General features: G+C 37.6%; 1 protein-coding gene across 7 annotated transcripts in view; it reads right to left on the bottom strand.

Moving 5' to 3' along the window:
- The window catches only part of LOC103039538 (protein shisa-6), a 107,651-nt gene that overhangs the window by 11,091 nt on the left and 77,507 nt on the right, over positions 1 to 19,053 (bottom strand). For 2 of the 7 annotated variants that reach the window (XM_015607861.3, XM_015607856.3), the window contains 3 exons: positions 8,547 to 8,609; positions 3,725 to 3,745; positions 368 to 520 (listed from right to left, as the gene is read on the bottom strand). The exons of 1 other annotated variant lie outside the window; for it this stretch is intronic. In XM_015607861.3, coding sequence (XP_015463347.3) covers positions 368 to 520; positions 3,725 to 3,745; positions 8,547 to 8,609 — 237 coding nt within the window. The remainder of the gene's footprint in view (positions 1 to 367; positions 521 to 3,724; positions 3,746 to 8,546; positions 8,610 to 19,053) is intronic. 4 more of the 7 variants (XM_015607855.3, XM_015607857.3, XM_015607858.3 and 1 more) reach the window with 2 other exon arrangements.

Below are 19,053 nucleotides of genomic sequence, written 5' to 3'. Positions count from 1 at the left end.
TTTAATTAGCTGAATCCAGCTTGTTAGATCGGCACCGGGTGCAACCGCAAGGCAGCCGGCAAATGATCCCACAGAGCATGCCTGCTACAGACTACAAATTCAAAAGCCTGGCAGAACAGAATATGAAAAGCAAGGTTGGAATCAATTCCAACAATTCATGTAGACAAATTCAATTTACACTGTGAATTAAATTAATTGTTTTCAGAGCCTGCTTAGAAATGTATCAGTGAATTTCAATTATGAGATGAATTTCATCTCATCAGCTGAATCGCTGAGACTGAACTGAATGCATTTAAAAGAAATTGATCCCAACCCTGGTGAAATGCCTGAAGCTCAATAGAGCTCCGAATGAGAAACTGGCTCTTACTCAGTCTTTTGAGTGAGGAGTACTTGTTGAGGTCGGCCTTCATGGCAGACTCGTAGGAAGGAGGCAGGTGTGAGAGGCTCTGGAAGGAGCGGGAGAAGGACAGATCGTATGGTTCCGTCTGCGATGTGAGGATGCTGTTCATACGTGTATTCTCTGGAGAATGACAAGACAGCACACCAACATATATATCAAGTGAAAGACGCATGGAGCAAAGATAAAGCTGTAAAGGAATACTCCAGCACTGTTCGGCTGCTCAGGCTACATTTCCTGGAACTGTAGCATCCAATGTGTTTTGTATTATTGCACAATGTACCAATTTTGATGCTTTTCCTTGAGGACATACAGAAAACCCGGTGACTCAAAGCCCAGTTACAACTGAAGCTATTGGGCAGATGCTGAATGAACCTTACCTTAAGCATTAATGTGAAATATATTTTATAAAAGTCTATTTAATTATGCAGTAAATAAGTAAGTTTATGCTAATAAATTTGACTATTTTCAAAGACCTCTTTAATGAAGCCCAGTATTATTTGAAGAGCTTGTGCACTACATGCGTTGGCAAAAGAGGTGCTTCATTAATTACATCACTACTGGTGGACTACGGGTGGTGGAACTGGAGAAATACATACAATAGCTAAAGTCACCTGGAAACAAGCCAAACTGTTCCATTTATTTATTTTAAAATTTGTTGGTTTAAAAACCTTTGACTGCTTTGTTGTCTATTTGAATTCACTTCCATAGTATAGAGTTCTCAGAAGTGCATTCATTATTTTTTTTTATTCCTTTATGAATTCCTTAGTCAAATGTATTTGCAAATGAACCCTTTCAGACCTGAATTATGTCCTAGTGATAAAAGAAAATGCTGTTTCTGTTTGTAATGCACTCACAAACAAGATTCAGTAAATACATGAATAAAAAAACGAATAAATAAATACATTTTATCCTATATAACTTTTATATAACTTATTTATTTAACAAATCATTCCTATGCAGTAAAATTTAATACATGATATTTAAAACATATTTATTTTGCCTCATTAGCCTTAAATCTTCTAGTGCAGTGGCCAGGGCTAATATGGTGTTTGATTGGCCGATAAATGTCTATTCTGATGAACAACTGCATTAAGTGCAAGAATACACAAAAATGAAGAAAACATGTGATGTCCATTTCAATGGACAAGGGGTCTGAAAGGGTTAATTAAACTGTAAATCTGCAACCCCAAATCAAAACACTGGGGCAGTATGGAAAATGCAAACAAGAAAAAAGTGTAGTGTTTCAAGTTTTGTCTGCTTAATTTCATTCGATTTATTAGTATACATCCATTCCTGCATTTCAGCCCTGCAACACATAATATAAAAGTTGGGACAGTAAAGGGTTTACCACTGAAAATTTGCCATTCCATCTGGAAACACTTAACAGATGTTTTGGCACCAAAGATACTAAGCGCTGAAGTGTTTCAGGTGTTATTTTGTCCCGTTCTTCCTGCAAACACATTGTGCAGGGTTGTCATAGTCACATTTTGTGTTACAAAATTTTCCACACATTCTCTACTGGGGACAGATCAGGACTGCAGGCAGGCCAGTCCATAACTTTGTAACGTGCCCAGCAGGTTGCTTTGCATTGTTACAAGATGCACGGACATCCCTAGAAAAGATGTTCTATGTCATCACAGAAGTGTACTGACATAGCCCTAAATCCTTGAATCATTTAACTTTAAGTGGCAGTCCGTATTATTTTGTTTCTAAAAGTCACGCCTCTTTACGTATATACGTCACATATACAGCCTCTAAGAGGATTCGGCTCAGTTTTACTAAACGCAAGCGGCTGGTGGAGCAATGGAGACTTCAGAAGCGGAAACTCGGAGCTCAGTAGCCTCATTACTCAGAGTAAAAACAAAGTGTGTAGTTAAAGTGAAGTTTCTGACTCAGCATGCTCTCTCTCTGACTGAACATAACCTGAAGTCGGATCCATCTGCTCTGGTTTAAAATGATTCTTTCACATGCTCGGTGCAATTACCCATTCTCACCAGAGAGGGCCATGAATCCCCCAAATCCCAAAACTTATGGACGTCAGCTTTAAATATTGTGCAATGTAGAGGGAGACATTGCCCCAGTATTTTGTAATGTGTTGCAGGCCTGAAATGCAAGAATGGATGTATATTTAAAAACAAAAATTAAGGTTAAACAAACCAAACATGAGATTTATTGGGTTCATTCTATCAGTGATGAAAAAAAGTCAAATTAAATGTAGGAAACAATGTTTTCATATTTGCATTTTGTATATTGTTGAATGAGTTTTTACATATTTACAGAAAAATATTTTTTACGTTGTAAATGTTTCATGAGGAATGGACAAAACACAATGATTTAACATTTAAATTTTGGATTTTTGTTGCACACTAATGGCATGGAAAATAACTTTATTAACTGCGGAGATCAAATGTTTTGTAAAATCTTATCAAGAAAAGCTTTGGTCATGTACTTTGACTTTTGTCTTATTCAACAAAGTGTATTATTGAGAGTGTATTTTGTAGTTTGTGGAGCTCAACAACTGTGTGTTTTGAGTCAAGGGTTTTCCAGTCATATTCTACAGTGATAAAGATAAAAGACACCATGCAGAGTGGGAACTGATGTTACAGTACAGCTTTAACAGAAAGAGCCGAAGGTAAAAGCCTCTGAAGTATTCCTTTAATATTTTTGTCCATTTTCATACTTGGAGACAAAGCCTACTCAGGACAGACTGACAGTGCTGTGGTGTAAGTGCCATCATAAAGATCGGACCATCAGTGCAGGGAAATCGGTGGATGAACAGCTTGATGGCTAATAGCGGCCATTGTAAGAAACCGGCTCTGTTACGTCCTGGCCAATGGCCTTCCGTCTCCTCAGCAGTGGATGAACCTTGTTTTGTGAGTGATGTGATGTGAGCTGTGGAGAAGGATAGGCGGCTGCCACCGTTCCCCCCCACCCACTGCTCCCCGTCCCTGTGGGCTGTGTGTCCGTCACGCCAGCCTGGACCCGGTCAGGACGTGCAGGAATCGAGCCCTGGTTAAAAATAGGGCAGGGACGGCTGCCGCAGAACGCGGGTCTGAGACAAATACGACACACCAGGGGGCCGGAAGGGGTGCGGCAGGAGAGGAGAAGAGTGTTTACACAACAGCGCTCACTCCATTTTACACTCTGTTCAGCACATGCTGTGGGTTTTGCTGCTTTTTAATCTGAGATATGGCTGGTAAAGTGCACAGCAAGGCATTCATCTTTATTTAAGTGAGGAGGAGGAGGAGGAGGATGAGTCGGAGTGGGTTTGGAAGGTGGGGGTGAGGGGCATCGAGTGTGATTCTGCTGGAAAGAACAACTTACCACGCCTTAGAGATCTGTGAGCTAGCGGGAAAAAACATGCATTTCAGTAATGATGCTGTGCTGAAGGAAGCAAGGATGCACCGATCCAACCTTTTCTATCTTTATAGAGAATCTAATACCCGTGCTTTTTTAGGGTAATCCATTTTGTAGTAGTAAATATTTGGACCACCTTATTTCTCAGCTCCATTTTACATATACAGATCTGGAAAAAAATTAAGAGACCACTTCACTGTTGTTTTATTCTATAAACTACAAACAACATTTATAAATAATAATGCAGAGAGTTCAGTTTTTAAGAGTTCAAAAATCAATATTTGGTGGAATAACCCTGGTTTTTAATCACAGTTTTCATGCATCTTGGCATGTTCTTCTCCACCAGTCTTTCACACTGATTTTGGATAAATCTATGCCACTCCTGGTGCAAAAATTCAAGCAGCTCAGCTTGGTTTGATGGCTTTTGATCATCCATCTTCCTCTTGATTATATTCCAGAGGTTTTCAACTCATCATTTTTAAGTGGTCTCTTATTTTTTTTCCAGAGCTGTAGGTGCACACTACAGACTTCAGTCTATTCGTCTCTCTATATACTTTACTTTATTTCTCTGTTAGTCTGTTCCTCTACACTGAAGACCCCACAAGAGACCGCCAGAGCAGGAAGTATTTGCATGGTGGCTCATTCTCAGCACTGCAGTGACACTGACCTGGTGGTAGTGTCAGGGTGTGTTGCACTGGTATGGATGGATCAGACACAGCAGTGCTGCTGGAGTTTTTAAACACTGCTAGACTGAAAATGGTCCACCAACCTGAAATATCCAGCCTTTCTGGCTGTATCCAGTCATATTGTGGGCTTTTACTTATGAAGGACTAGAGGATGACCATCGCAAACTGTGCAACAACAGAGAATAGTCCCCAAATAATAGCTGCTCTGTGGTGGACCTGTGGGGTCCTGACTAAAAAGAACAGGGTAAAAGTAGGATAATATAAGTATACAGAGAAACCAAAAGACTACAGTCTGTAACTATAGAACTACAAAAAGTTATATATGTTCAGTGGAGCTGATATAATGAATAATCATGTATAAACAAGGAGGTGGTCATAATATACTGACTGCGCACATCAAGTACTTTAGCTTGCCATTTTTATATATATATACTGGCTATATTGTGATACTGACATACTGCAAAACCTTTTTTTTTTTTTTTTGATAGATATTTAGCATTACATCCTGTGATCATGCTCAAGTGCAGTCGCAAAGACCATCAAACAATGATACCATAAATTATGATGATACTGGCTCTCATCAGGACCACCCCAGGAAAGGAAGACCAAGAGTCAAGTTCATCAGAGCTACCAGACACCATAATATATGCAGGAATCATTGTGGTGTTGAATTGTATACGTTTTATTCTGCACTAGTAACTAGTGAGTTATAACTTTATAAGTAGGGACCAAAAACAATAGCACACACTAACTATGCCTGTGTCAAATTAAAACAGTTAGTGTTAAATTAACATTACGAGTGTTAAAGTGTTAATTTATCACCATGAGTGCTGAATCGATGGCAAATTTTCTGTAAAAGTATCAGGGGAGAATCACGATGAACTATACTGAAACTGGATCGGTGCATCACTAAAGAAAGAGCAGAAACAGCTGTAATGCTTTTGTAACACCGCATGTTCCTCTTTTCAGGATTATGTTCCTCTTTTCAGGATTAAACACAGTTATTAACAGGGTATTTTTCTTTCTTAATTAAATCAAAATGTCTAAAAGGTTACAGTAAATATCAGATACAAATGTCAGCGCAGCAAAATGAGAAGCTGCACTGCGGTGTTATTGAGAAAACACTCCACAGCCATAAACAGAATTAGCCTCGCTGTGAAAAGAGCAATAACAGGCTTTGTCATATAACAACCAATCTGCTGAAAAATCTTTGGAGCTTGTTAGGGAGTGCTATCCATCTTCTCACTCCCCTCTGGTCGAATTGAAGCGGCTCTCCAAAGGCGGTGATTTAATCGTTTCACTAACAAGATGAGCAGTCGCTGCTCGCTAGTGAGAGCGTTTCTAGCCTCCGCATTTTAAGGGTGCCAGTCGAGAGCGTTATCCGAGCGTGCGCATATTCCCTGCTCTCCCTTCAGCTTTTGATCAGTGTGTGTTCATTAGGTGAGAAAAACGCACAAATACTGTGTCTCAGCTTGTTTTTACAGATGTCGTCCCCGCACGACTTGACTTGTTCATCTGCCTCAATTGATTCTTCAAATACGCAGCATGTGTAGAGTGAGCACTGCGGCAGGCGTAATGGCCATACTAGCCCCTTTCCATTTCCCGATGAGATTACAAAAGAAAAGTTTACTCTAACTAAAAGCCATTTCAGGAAAGAAAGAGAGACGGTTTAAGGGACAGATCCTGTTAAACATTTCTTTAAACTTCAAAATGAATAGCGCTTCTAGTTTGAATTGTACAAACTAGAACAGTGTACAAAGTAATATGTAATACTTAAATACTTAAATTAGTGTCACTTTCTGCAGAAAAAAGACAATTATTTTTATTACTTGATATGTTATAATATGTATCTTTAAGAAAAAAAATATTAATACCATGCCATGCATTTATTTAAACATAATTTACACTCAATATAATTGGAAGTTGAGATAGGTGAGCTAGTTCTAGACTAACCTGGCCTGAATTAAGGCTGGTCTGAGTCTAGTCTGAATAAATCTTCATTAAAGAACAGCTCTGTAAGCTTTAGACTATTTTATTCATCACAATTTATATGGAGGTTTTGAAACTACAGCCATTCATAATTAGTCATTTAATTTGTGTCTCACAAAACCAATAAGAAACAGGCCCAAACTCTCCATGCAGAACTTTTGCAGGCCTTGGTTCAAGCATGGTTCAAGCTTCCAACTCTGACTCTGCCCATTCCAAAGTTTAGATAACTGATAGTGATTACTAATTATATTACAACATTTCACAATCATTAGTAAGCAGTTACAATACGTGTTAAAAATGGGCAACAGTGAGCTGCTGTTTTAATAAGCTCAAATTATTCATACAGTTAAAGCCCAAATATTTGCAGGTTACTGATCTAACTATGTAATTTTGCAGTTCATGTTCTACCTGTCAGTTTCAGCAGATATTTATTCATAAGTTAATACAATTTATCACCAACAGAAACAGTTATTTTCATTTAGCCTACATTACCATCTGAAGTGTCTACATTCACAATCTGTCACAGTCTGAACGATATTGTAACCTTCACATTTTCAACATTGTTGAAGTTTCACACTTACAGTAACGCTCCATTTCTGCTGATAATAATCAATACAGATAAAAAATTAACAGAAAATAATTGAAAAGCCAGACGATCATTTCTGACTAAAAAGATTCTAATTATGATTTAAATGTACTTATTAACACATATCTGCTGTTAAATAAAGCAATTAAAATGTCTCGTTTTTAAACGGCTGTTTATGCTTGTTTGCTTTGGATCATTGTCTTGTGGCATGACCCAAATGTACTTCAGCTCATTAACAGGTGACCAGATAAATAAACCCACTTGAAATGTTGTAATTGATGCTCAAAGGACTATAAATTCCACTTGGCTAATTTTGCATCATATATTTATGGTGATGTGAGACACTAATTAGCAAGCTAGAGAATGCAGTTCCTGTAGTTTCAGTTCATGCAGAACCTTTGAGTGTGGTTGTCAGACAGCAATGTTGCTGTGATATATTTTTGTTGGTTGCTAAGGTTCTATAGGTGTGGGTTGCTAAGGTGTTGTTGGATACTTACTATTTTAATGAGCTGATTGGTGAAGTGTTGCAAGGTAGTTGCTAACATGTTGCTTTACTTTAGCTGTTGGTTGCTAAGATGTGGCTAGGCAGCTGCTGGGGTAACTGGTTGACTGTTTAGGTATTGCTAAGCAGTTGCTAAGGGCTTTCTATGTGGTTGATAAGGTGGTGCATACTCCCAGCACACTAACTATCAAACTTATTAAATTGCACTTTTTGCAACAATGGATTGAAAGGAGGGGGACCATCATTTTTCTATACAGTACAGCTGGATCTGTCTATCAGATCTTTGCTTTTTCAGGGCCAATTATCAGCTTTATTAGATTTAGATTAAATTCCGGAATTTCAACACTTTTTCACTGCACTGTCTTTTGAAACTGATTATATACATATCGCCTACCAATGGTGACTGACACTATCCTTAATCATGGTTGTAACTACTGATTAAATTAGTTACAAAACTGTAAAAACATCAACGCAAGCATTTAAAAGGACATACACACTATAGGAACATTCTCTATCAAAATGCTCATAAACGTGGGTCCATTAAACAAGCATGCTTATTAGTACATGCACATAAATGCACAAAAAAGGACTGCAATCATTACATACAGCACAGGACTTTCACTATCGTGCAACTATCCTCACAAGACGAAACAAGACGTCCTGAAATAAGATTTATCAGGGTGGTGTATCATAGAAGGATTAGCTGTGGCTTGTTAGCTGTGCATTGGTAGAATGACCAGGTGAGGCATTTAAATTCCGAGCACCTCTCCGGTCTGCAGAGCGGACCGTGTCCTCCACAGAACATTAACTCAAATCAAGGTGCACTGTGCTTTTCTGCTGCTGACACCGTGGAAGATGGACGGTGCCATTGGCGTGTTCAAAGAACCATCAGGGCTGAAGGCAGGTGGTGATAAAAGAACAAGCCACTCAGAAGAAAACAATATAGTGCAAGGCATGCTTCAGCTAGCAGTGCATTAGTTTCTGATGTATGGTATGTTGCGCTGTGATGGAGACAGCAGTTCTTACCATTTTTAGGTGTTCGAGTGGGGCTACTGAGACCCAGATGGTTGTAGTTGTGCTGATGGGTGCCTGCAGAAGAAGCAATGACAGGTCTGATTTGCTGGCGAAACCAAGAAATCAAATCATGATCCAAAACGGGCTCTTATCCAGAACGCGAACGTCCGGATAGGAGAAATGGTCCGTTAGGGAAAGATAAGATTAATATTCATTAATAAGCAGAATGAGCCAGCGCACATAAATTTAAGGGGAAGCAGCAATGGCGATGGAAATGCGTGTCGCTAATCATGTAGAGCAATAACCCAACAGAGATTTACATTCTACATGACAGAGGTGAGATGAGGCTGCAATGGGAAAGTTAACAGTGGAGAAATAGCAAATGACATTTACGCATTCACATCATGTAGTTTTCATCAGTTTGAACACATTAAGCACATGTAAACAATGCGTCTACGACACTGAGGCCTACTGTATAGCGTTTTCTAAACAGGCCAAAGCATGATTTGATAACCCTCACAGCACTCATAGAAACCCAATTTAACATCAGACAAAATGACAGAATTTTTGTTAAAAGATTAAAATAATCAAGTTGATGTAAAAAAAAAACAAAAAAAAAAACAATTGGACCAATAATACATTTAGGTTGGAAATCAGTCATTCATTCTTTAACATCAACATCATCATTATAACCAACATAATATCAATATCAGCGGTCGCCAAAATTCTCCATAAATCTGACAGTGGCATTATACTATTATTATACTGAATTGTGGTCACCCAATGTCACAATACACAAAGTATTGGGACATTTGCACATTCACTTACTCATTCATTGTTTGTTTCCCCGAATCAAAGGTATTATCCAGCTTTTGTTCAAGTTAACTGTCTCTTCTGTCCATTCAGTGACAAGCTCAGTATCGAGGTCAGGATTTTAGACCCACCTCATCATCCCCATCTCTCCAAATCATTCCAGAAGTACTGTATGCAGAAGTACTGGAAGTCAAACTGTACATCATTTCACCTCAGCAAGTATTATGGTAACTCACACTAGTTGAAATAAACCTTTATAAATGGCTATAAGTGTTTGTGAAAATAAAAGTTATGTGTGAGGTTGTTGTTATTCACTGACACAAGCCATTGTGAACTGTTGTAGGATTCTCTTTATGTAAACCCTGCAGTCTTGCACCACAAAATCAGCTTAACAGCATTTTAATGTGCTCTTCTCTATTAGAAAGAACATGATGTAACATTCATTTCTTGTCACATTTCATGCAAATTCAACATCAATATAAACATCCTCTGATGATAAATATATATCAGTAATACGCCCTTGGTGATCTGAATTCAGAATGTGTGCATCTACAGAATGGTAGAACAACATGGTAGTACACAGAAAGCTCCATGCAGGAGCATAGAGGTCATTTTTCCCAATAGGTTCGCAAAACATAAAGGTAATATTGGTAATAGTGGCAAAAAGGTCAAACACTTTGGCTTTAAAGGTCAGTGTATTCTGTTTACTTAGAGAAACATATTATTTGTACCTTTTTATAACCTGTTTGAAAGGAAATAAATAAATAAAAAGTTTTGAGACAAAGAAGAGTGGGGTGCACAGAATTATTTTCCAGAACCAATAAGAAAGAAAAACAGAAGGCTGAATACCAAAAACATTTTTACCATTGAAAAAAAAAAACACATACATGTATTTTGTATTGAAAAGGAAACTACAAAACAATATAAAAATTGATCAACACTGAATAGCTCAATATATCTAATTCAACAGTGCTACTTTAATCACACATTTACCTCAGCAGTGCAACTGGACTTGATTTACCTCAGCAGTGAAATAGTAATAGATTTGCCTCATCAGTAAAACAGGCATGTACTTGCCTCAGCAATGAAATAGCCACACATTTACCTCAGCAGAGAAAAACGTCAAAGATTTACCCAACTGTGTCACAGTCAAAGATTTAACTCAACAGTAACATAGTCAAAGATTTACCTCAGCAGTGAAATAGACATATATTTGCTTCAGCAGTGAAATAGCCATACATTTACCTCAGCAGAGAAAAAATCAAAGATTTACCCAACTGTGACATAGTCAAAGATTAACCCAACTGTGACATAGTCAAAGATTAATAGTCCAATAGCCATACGTTTACCTCAGCGGTGAAATAGTCATACATTTACCTCAGTATTCTAATATCATACATTTACCTCAGCAGTGCAATAGTCATACATTTACCTCAGTATTCAAATAGTCATACATTTAACTCAGCAGTGCAATAGTCATACATTTACCCCAGTAGTCAAATAGTCATACATTTACCTCAGCAGTGCAATAGTCATCTATTTAACTCAGCAGTGAAATTGTCATCATTTTACCTCAGCAGTGCAACAGTCACACATTTACCTCAGCAGTGCAATAGTCATTCATTTATCTCAGTAGTCAAACAGTCATACATTTACCTAAGCAGTGAAAAAGTCATAGATTTACCACAGCAGTACTATTTTAATCATAAATTTACCTCGGCATTGCAATTGTAGTCATACATTTATCTCAGCAGTACATCTCAACTCAAGTTAACACAGCTTACATAAGTATCTTACCCCTCTATAGCTTGTATCGTATGTAAAGAAGACTGTATGGTGTATAGGAAAAGAACTGCCATGGTTTACAGCACAGTTTCCTAACTAAAGGTAGCTGCCTTTGTTCTGTCACCTGTCAAAATGCCTGTGTGTTTGCATATGGACTGGACTGCATCTGTGAGTAGAAGCTTGTGTGTGTGTGTGTATGTGTGTGCGCGCCGCAGGAGGCAGATGCAGTCAGCAACAGATTGGCTTGTAATGAGCGAGTGATCAGGCTACGGTAGTGCAGCGTGTGACTTCTGCAGAGGCCATCAAGGAATAGCGCCAGGCTTGAGCATTCACTCCACTGTGTGGTGAGCCATGATGAATGGCAGCTATTCTGAGCTGGCAATGACGGCCCTGTTAAGAGCCGGTGATAAATGTCTGCATTCTGGCGTGGACCCTACACCACGCTCTTGGGGGGGTGACTGCTGGCGTAACTGTTTACAAATGCATGTGAGTTATTATTATTATTATTATTATTATTATTATTATTATTATTCTAACAATTTAGCCTCCCTCATGCACTTTAAAAAAACATTTCAAATGAACATTTAAAAAGCATATTTTGCTTATCTGTGTGTTTAGTTGGTTGTATCGTATCTCTCTTTCAGGGTAAAGTAGTGCAGGGTTACCTTGAATAATATTACTGATGCAATTCAAGGTTATAGAGAAAGAGTGTGTAGGTGGATTCAATACTGCATTGATGTTAGTCAGTGAACAGCCTTGGATATAAGTGTAGGGAAGACAATGTTAGAATGACATGATTATAGACACTCATCATAGGCATAAATGAAAAGATAATATTAGGCTTTCACATGTTTCTTTGAGTTGTTTCCTTTTCTTGCGTGTACAACTTTTATTTTTACTGAGCAACGAAACGTCAGAAAGACATCACACATACTGTGCAATAAGAAAATCTAAGAAGCTCAGTGTTCTTTCATTTTTAATACAGTAAACAGGAAGTGTGTCAAAATTGTAAATACTTGATCAAACATATACAGTGGCAAGGAAAAGTATGTGAAGTAGGGGTGGGCAATATTATATCGTATACAATATATCGTGACACAGAAATATCATGATATTAAAAATCTAAATCGTGATAATAGAGATGTTCTGTCTTAAAAGTAGTCTATTATTTACTGTAAAGCTTTAAGTGTATTTATTGTATAATTGTTTTAGCTTGCAGTTTATATGCCTGCACTAAATATTCTGCAATATTTTTTGCTGCATTATATTGTTTTATACTATATTATTTATTTTGCCACATTATAATTATACTGTTATACTATTATACTATATTCCTGAAATGAATGAATTATTTTAGTTTTCCTATATCGCCAAGTATATCGCTATCGCAAAAATACCCTGAAATATCGTGATATTATTTTAGAGCCATATCGCCCACCCCTAATGTGAACCCTATAAAATGCCATGGTTTTCTGCAAACATATGTCAGAAAATATAAACTGATCTTCATCCAATTCAAAGACAAATATAATGTGCCTAAAATAATAACACAAAATACAATAATTCATGTCTTCATTAAGAACAACCATAAAAAACCTCATAGTTAACAAAGTAAAAAGTATGTACATCCCTGTGTTGATGACCTTAAAAAAGCTAATTAGAGTCAAATATTAGCATACATGGAGTCTTGCTAGCTTGAAGGTGTGGAGTTGAGCCTATTTGACTGATTAAAAACAATCATGCTTTTGAAGTTTGCACTGAACAAGAAGAATACACATATATACGATACTAAATACAATAATAATTGTTGATTTCCAAGAGTTACAAAGTAATTTCAAAGAAATTTTATTGTGTACATTAAGACAAATAATTTGGGACTGTGGCTACTCTGCTAAAAGAAGAAACAGCTCAAAAAAATAATTTGAAGGCATCAATGATACAGGCTAACATCTGTGTTCATAAGACACTCCACAAGATCTGCAAAATCATATATTTTTGTGTTATTAATTTAGGCACATATATATGTCAATACCCTTGACTTTGATGAAGATCGGATCACATTTTATGAGATATTTATACAAAACAAAACAAAGGGTTCACAGTCGTTTTCTTGCCACTGTATAAAAATCCACATTCTAGTAATTCACTGGAGCCAAAAGTTCCAAATTCCCTTTAAACCAAAATTAAGATCTTCCAAGTTAAACTTACTAGTGATCATGATTGACTACAGCTGGTAGCTTTTATATGCCCAAAAAAGGGTTTGTTTAACAGCACTCATTAGATTGACTAACATAGAGTACAATTAGTAAATCAAAGGAGCTCAGATACAAAGAACATCTGAAATTATTAGGAGATTTAGCTCCTTTGCCAACATCTGGAAAAATTGGTTTATATAGTCAGGAACAAGCAAAAAGACCGAGAGATTGCTGCCCCTGCTCCAAAAATCAACACATTCAAGCTTGAGCTGGTCCGATTCATAGGCAGAGGAGTGGCTTAAGGGGTTAAAAATTAATTAACTTAAAAAAATTACTTTGTAATTATCTCTCACTGTTTCTGACTGGCAAAGTTTTGGGTGAAATATTGACATTTATTGCTCTATGCTGTAAGATTTGTGTTGTGTGGCATTCAGTCTGTCACCTCAGTGAGCTAGCGTGGTAGCTAGCAGTTAGCTAACAGATAACATTAACTGTTGTTACATAATCTATAAAAGATTTGTATCTGCAGTGACTAACCCTTATTAAAGACAACAGGAGATGTCAACAGGAGAGGCTGATCAAAATATCATGCAGCAAACAAGACCCTTGATGTAACCACTTTTGTAAAACAGGAAATAAATAAAATCTTAGTAAGATGTAGTGTAGAACGCGCCGCGCTCCGTATGGTTCCATCCAATCTCGTAATTAAAACCAGCGAAGTTCAAGTAATGAAAAAGTTAAGGACCATTAAGAGGCCGCAGCGCTAACCAAATAAAGCATGTATGGGGTAAACGGGCTCGTGTGCGGTGCTGCAGACAGAGGCGGATAAGAAGCCAAAGCTTGAAACTTGGCGGCGAGGCCTAATTAATAAGAAGCACGGTCCAGTTCAGTGATCTCACTTTAATCTGGGGACCAATTAGCTGCTTTTGAGGAGCCGTGGAGCTGAAGCCTCGGCTGCAGGCAGAGGTCTGCTCTCCCAGCCTGACACGCTGTCACACTCCCAGCCTCGCGTCCACCAAGAGCCCGCAAATGTCATTTAAGCTACTAGGAGGAGCCGCAGCAGAGCAGCCGTGACGTGGTGGAGGGGCAGCCGGGTTAATGATGAACTAAAAGCACTCCAGGAGCCTGACGATTACTGCGCATTTCCTTTTCTGGGTGTCAGCTTGTAGAAATGTGAAATTTAATGGAAAGAGACTTAAGGTTATGTAGGTGCTTCATTCTTTAAGCTGTATAATGAGTAAGCAAGTCATAAAGCTAATTGTTTTCTTTTACAATTATATTTACTTTTTACGCCATTTAGCAGACACAGTTTTCCAGTGCGACTTTAAAGATCACATCTGGCAGCGTTATAATATGTAAAACCTTAATTATATGTAAAGATGTAAAGATATTTGTGTGGGTTTTGGGCCTTTATTCCAGCTTTTGTTCTTATTTCTTTTTCCAGGAGACTTGGACTTTTTATAGAAATCTGCCTTTCTGGAGATTCTTCCATTTGGTGACAAAGGTCTGGACTCTGGGGTGGTCAGTCCATTGTACTGAGAACAGTAGCAGTAAAATTGTTTCAATATCCCAGATTTTAAGGCAAGAATAAAGAGCGTCAAAGATGACAGTTTTAAGTGCTGTTTAGCTTGGCAGTTTTGGTAGTGTATATAGAAATAAATTGTTTAAATATGTTTTAAAGAAAAGGCAATATAGTGCAATATGATAATATCAGTATTCGATTGTAAAACCACAATTACAACATATGATATACAACTCTGGAAAAAATAAGAGACTATTTAAAAAAAGGTGAGTTTCTTTGATTTTACCAAATTGAAAACCTCTGGAATATAATCAAGAGGAAGATGGACGATCACAAGCCATCAAACCAAGTTGAACTGCTTGAATTTTTGCAGCAGGAGTGGAATAAAATTATCCAAAAGCAGTGTGAAAGACTGGTAGAGGAGAACATGTCAAGATGCATGAAAACTGTGATTGAAAACCAGGGTTATTCCACAAAATATTGATTTCTGAACTATTAAAACTTTATGAGTATGAACTTGTTTTCTTGGCATTATTGGAGGTCTGAAAGCTCTGCATCGTTTTTGTTATTTCAGCCATTTCTCATTGTCATCAACAAATGCTCTAATTGACAATATTTTTATTTGGAATTTGGGAAAAATGTTTTCTGTAGTTTATAGAATAAAACGACAATGTTAATTTTACTCAAACATATACAAATAAATGGCAAAATCAGAGAAACTGATTCAGAAACTGAAGTGGTCTCAATTTTTTTCCAGAGCTTTATTTACTGTAAACTTTATTTCCAATGTTTCTACTTCATAATTTAGTCATATAATTCTGCAAACACAGTAATTATGATTTAATATTCACTCATATGTCTCTGTAGACGATGTAAATATTTTTATACTACAAAATATCTAAATCTATCTAAAAAGTATAATTTGACTGGGATGTCCAAACTTTTGCATGTGTGTGTGTGTGTGTGTGTGTGTGTTTACATTATATATTAACACAATTACTTTTAAACATAATGCAAATCTGGCAGTCGCTCTTTATATTGTTCCAAAATAAATATTTTTTACATTGACTATCGTTGGAAGTTTTTTCATCCTCCAATAAATCTTCCATTCTGGAGATACATATCTGTGTGTATGTATACATATATATATATATATATATATATATATATATATATATATATATATAATCTGACTGGCTGTGTTGTGAGGTCAAACTATTGTCATGAATCATCCAGTTCACAGATACATTAAAAGTGGTATTAAAGCCTTCATTGAGACTCCGGTGGTCTCGCAGAACTAGAGCCGCCCTTGTTTTGCCATGCAGTCTACTTTGTTGTGAATCATGTACAGCCCACGTTGTTGATGGGTTCGGCCTTTCAAAACAAAAACAGTATAGAGAGCAGCGATCGCTGATCCAGCGCCTACAGCAAATGAATCCTCACACTGCACACATTCCTGTTTCACACCTAATACATCCTGACAACAACACTCCTGCCAGTGCGCATAATATCCAGATGGTACACCAATGATTCAGTAGTCTGACATTTCTGTTGCATATTCACGAGAGGAAAAACTGCATCGGCATCACAAAGAGTGACGCGCTTGATATGCACGCTATATTCCTGCTAAACATTAGGCTGCCGGAACATTCTTTCACAACAAATGATCTCTGTTGTTGTTTCTTCGCTTTATCACTCCTTTAAGTCCCATCTGAGGAGCCATTTCTCAAAGTTTAGCTATGGCTCGGAGGCTTTTAGTGCAATATATTTGCACAGACACACAAACCTAATCTAATGGAAATAAATAACCCCCCCAAAAAAGCAATGAACGCCTGCTATTTGCATAACCTCAAAACACATCAGTATCTCGTTTTGCATGAATCATTCCTTGACATTAAACCTCTATTTTCGATCCTCAGCAGAGAAATGCACCTGAATTGCACATTAAAAAGTGATGTTTTTTTTCTTTGAACAGTCTTAACAGATTCTTTAAAAAAATATGAATAATTGTTAGCAACTCAGATGATCCTTAAACAACAAAAAAAAAATGCAAGCAAATAAACAAGGTCATAAGGGAACATTTGCATGAACAGCTGTGTAGCCTCCAGTGTTGTGTTCCCTGCCGTCACCCTCAGGCCAACCCAAGCTTGTTTGGATGCAACTGCAACACAGAATTGCCTTCTTAATAACCACAATGTGCCAAAATCCCAAGTTAGAAGACTTCTTAGGAGAGCTGGGCGATATGGTGAAAATATTCCATCCCAATATTTAAAGCCCCTTGGAACCTACATCTTTTTATATCCTTTTTTTATCTGGGATTAACTGGGTTTTAAATTGTGTTTATTGATTCCTTTGGTTCCCCCCTGTAAATATGTAAAATCTCTGAGCAGGTCTAAAAATGTTTCAGGGTGACATCAGCAGAACCCTGCCTAATCACAAGGCTTACACAGCTCAGCCCTCTTTGAGTCTGAGCAACCGGAACCAGGAAGCTGGTAAGCTGTTGCTTAGCAACCATCATACTGAGCAAATTAGCTAGCTGTCCAAATAATCACCAAGTTCTGCCTCCTCATCTCAAGGCTGTTTGTGTTGCCATGGTAATCTAGTGATCGATAGCTGTCAGTCACGCACATTCATTAGAACATTATGACCACACCCAAACAGTTCTTCAAGAGGTCTTGGAGAGTGCATTTAGGCAATATTTTTGAGTAGTGTTATATCATTTTTCTACTTTGAGTTTTTTTTTTTGGGCTTTACTGAATTCTTCATAAAACATCTGAGTTTAATATTCTACAAAAAAATCAAAATACATAATAATACCTTCCAAACTGAGTTTTTACTATACATAATATTTATCGAAAATACTCTGTTGGGTTTTTAGCATGGATGATATCCTTGATATGCTTAAAAAAAGCATATTACCATGTGTTCTGTAGCATGTCTGGTCAGAATCAACATCGTTCCTAACAGAAATGACTGACAGTCATTACATTACAGATCTGTCAATGAAATACTCAGCCATACACATATAAATGGCATGTGGGTTGTGGAGTTCAGCCATTTGGACTGGACGTTTTAACTGGACATTCATCGAGCCAGCTTGTTTTATTATTATTTTTTACGTGAATTTGGCCATTCCATCGCTTACAAGCCTAACCTTTGTCATTGTGTTCGTTTTTTTCCCCCGCCACCATGCAAAATAAATGGCCGTGCCATTTAATTACCAAAGCCATGTGTGATATGTGGGGCAGGGCCGGGCGAGGCACGGGGTCCGGCCCCACTGGGCGTGTTGACAGGCCGTATGCAGTCGGCCTGCCCTTCTCCTCCTGCTCTGATGGACAGAGGGGCCAGTGGGCCACTGGGGGTTGGCATTTAGCGACTGACAGAGAGCATTAACATTTAATTGCGAAATGTTAAATGCCATAACGCTCGTGCATGCCGGCTGATTTTGGCCATGAAAATTAAGTGCAGTTCGGTCTGGCAGTTTCGTTAATAGTTAACTGAACTGTGAATTCCCCCAGTGTCCGACTCTGTCCTGCCACCAACAGTAAACTTACAAACAGAGTTACGTAAATGATGGAAGAGTTCAACACCCCACACTCCCAGCATGCTCTGCAGCCACCCTTCATCTTTGTATGAGGTTATTAGAGTGTTTTATGTTGTTTGGGGCTGTGTGTTTATGTGTTGTGTTTGTATAATTAGATCAATGAGATTTAGTTTTGCTGGTTTCACTGGTAGAGAATTATTCACTGTCTTGGTGTTGTAATGGAGGGTGGATAAGGGTCTCCACTGGTGAGCGTTGTTCTACCAGTGTTACATAAAGTTAACATCATCGCTGTCCAATAAAAAAAAGTATCTCAATCTTTTAAAATGCAAACTTTTATAATTTAAACAAACTGTCTCTTACACTGTGCCAAAATTTCTTGAAGAACGGACCAATAGAAATACTTAAAAATAACCTGAAATAAACTCTTTTTACATTGACTTCTACTGAAGGTTTTTTTGTCTCTCCTGTAAAATTGCTGTTTTGGAGATACTTGTTTTTCATTGGACAGCAACGATATAAAGTACCATTCAAAAGATTGGACACACTCTTTCTTTTCTTTTAGGATTTTTTTCCATTGTAAATTTGGGGTTGGGTTGGGTTGGGTAGTCAAGCTTAACGCCACATCAGCTCGTCGGCTATTTCGTGGCAGGATAGGTACTA

This window comes from Astyanax mexicanus, chromosome 15 (genome assembly GCF_023375975.1).
Source record: "Astyanax mexicanus isolate ESR-SI-001 chromosome 15, AstMex3_surface, whole genome shotgun sequence".
Classification (NCBI taxonomy): domain Eukaryota; kingdom Metazoa; phylum Chordata; class Actinopteri; order Characiformes; family Acestrorhamphidae; genus Astyanax; species Astyanax mexicanus.
Note: the sequence above shows the minus strand (reverse complement) of the source record. Positions and strands in the feature narration are given on the sequence as shown.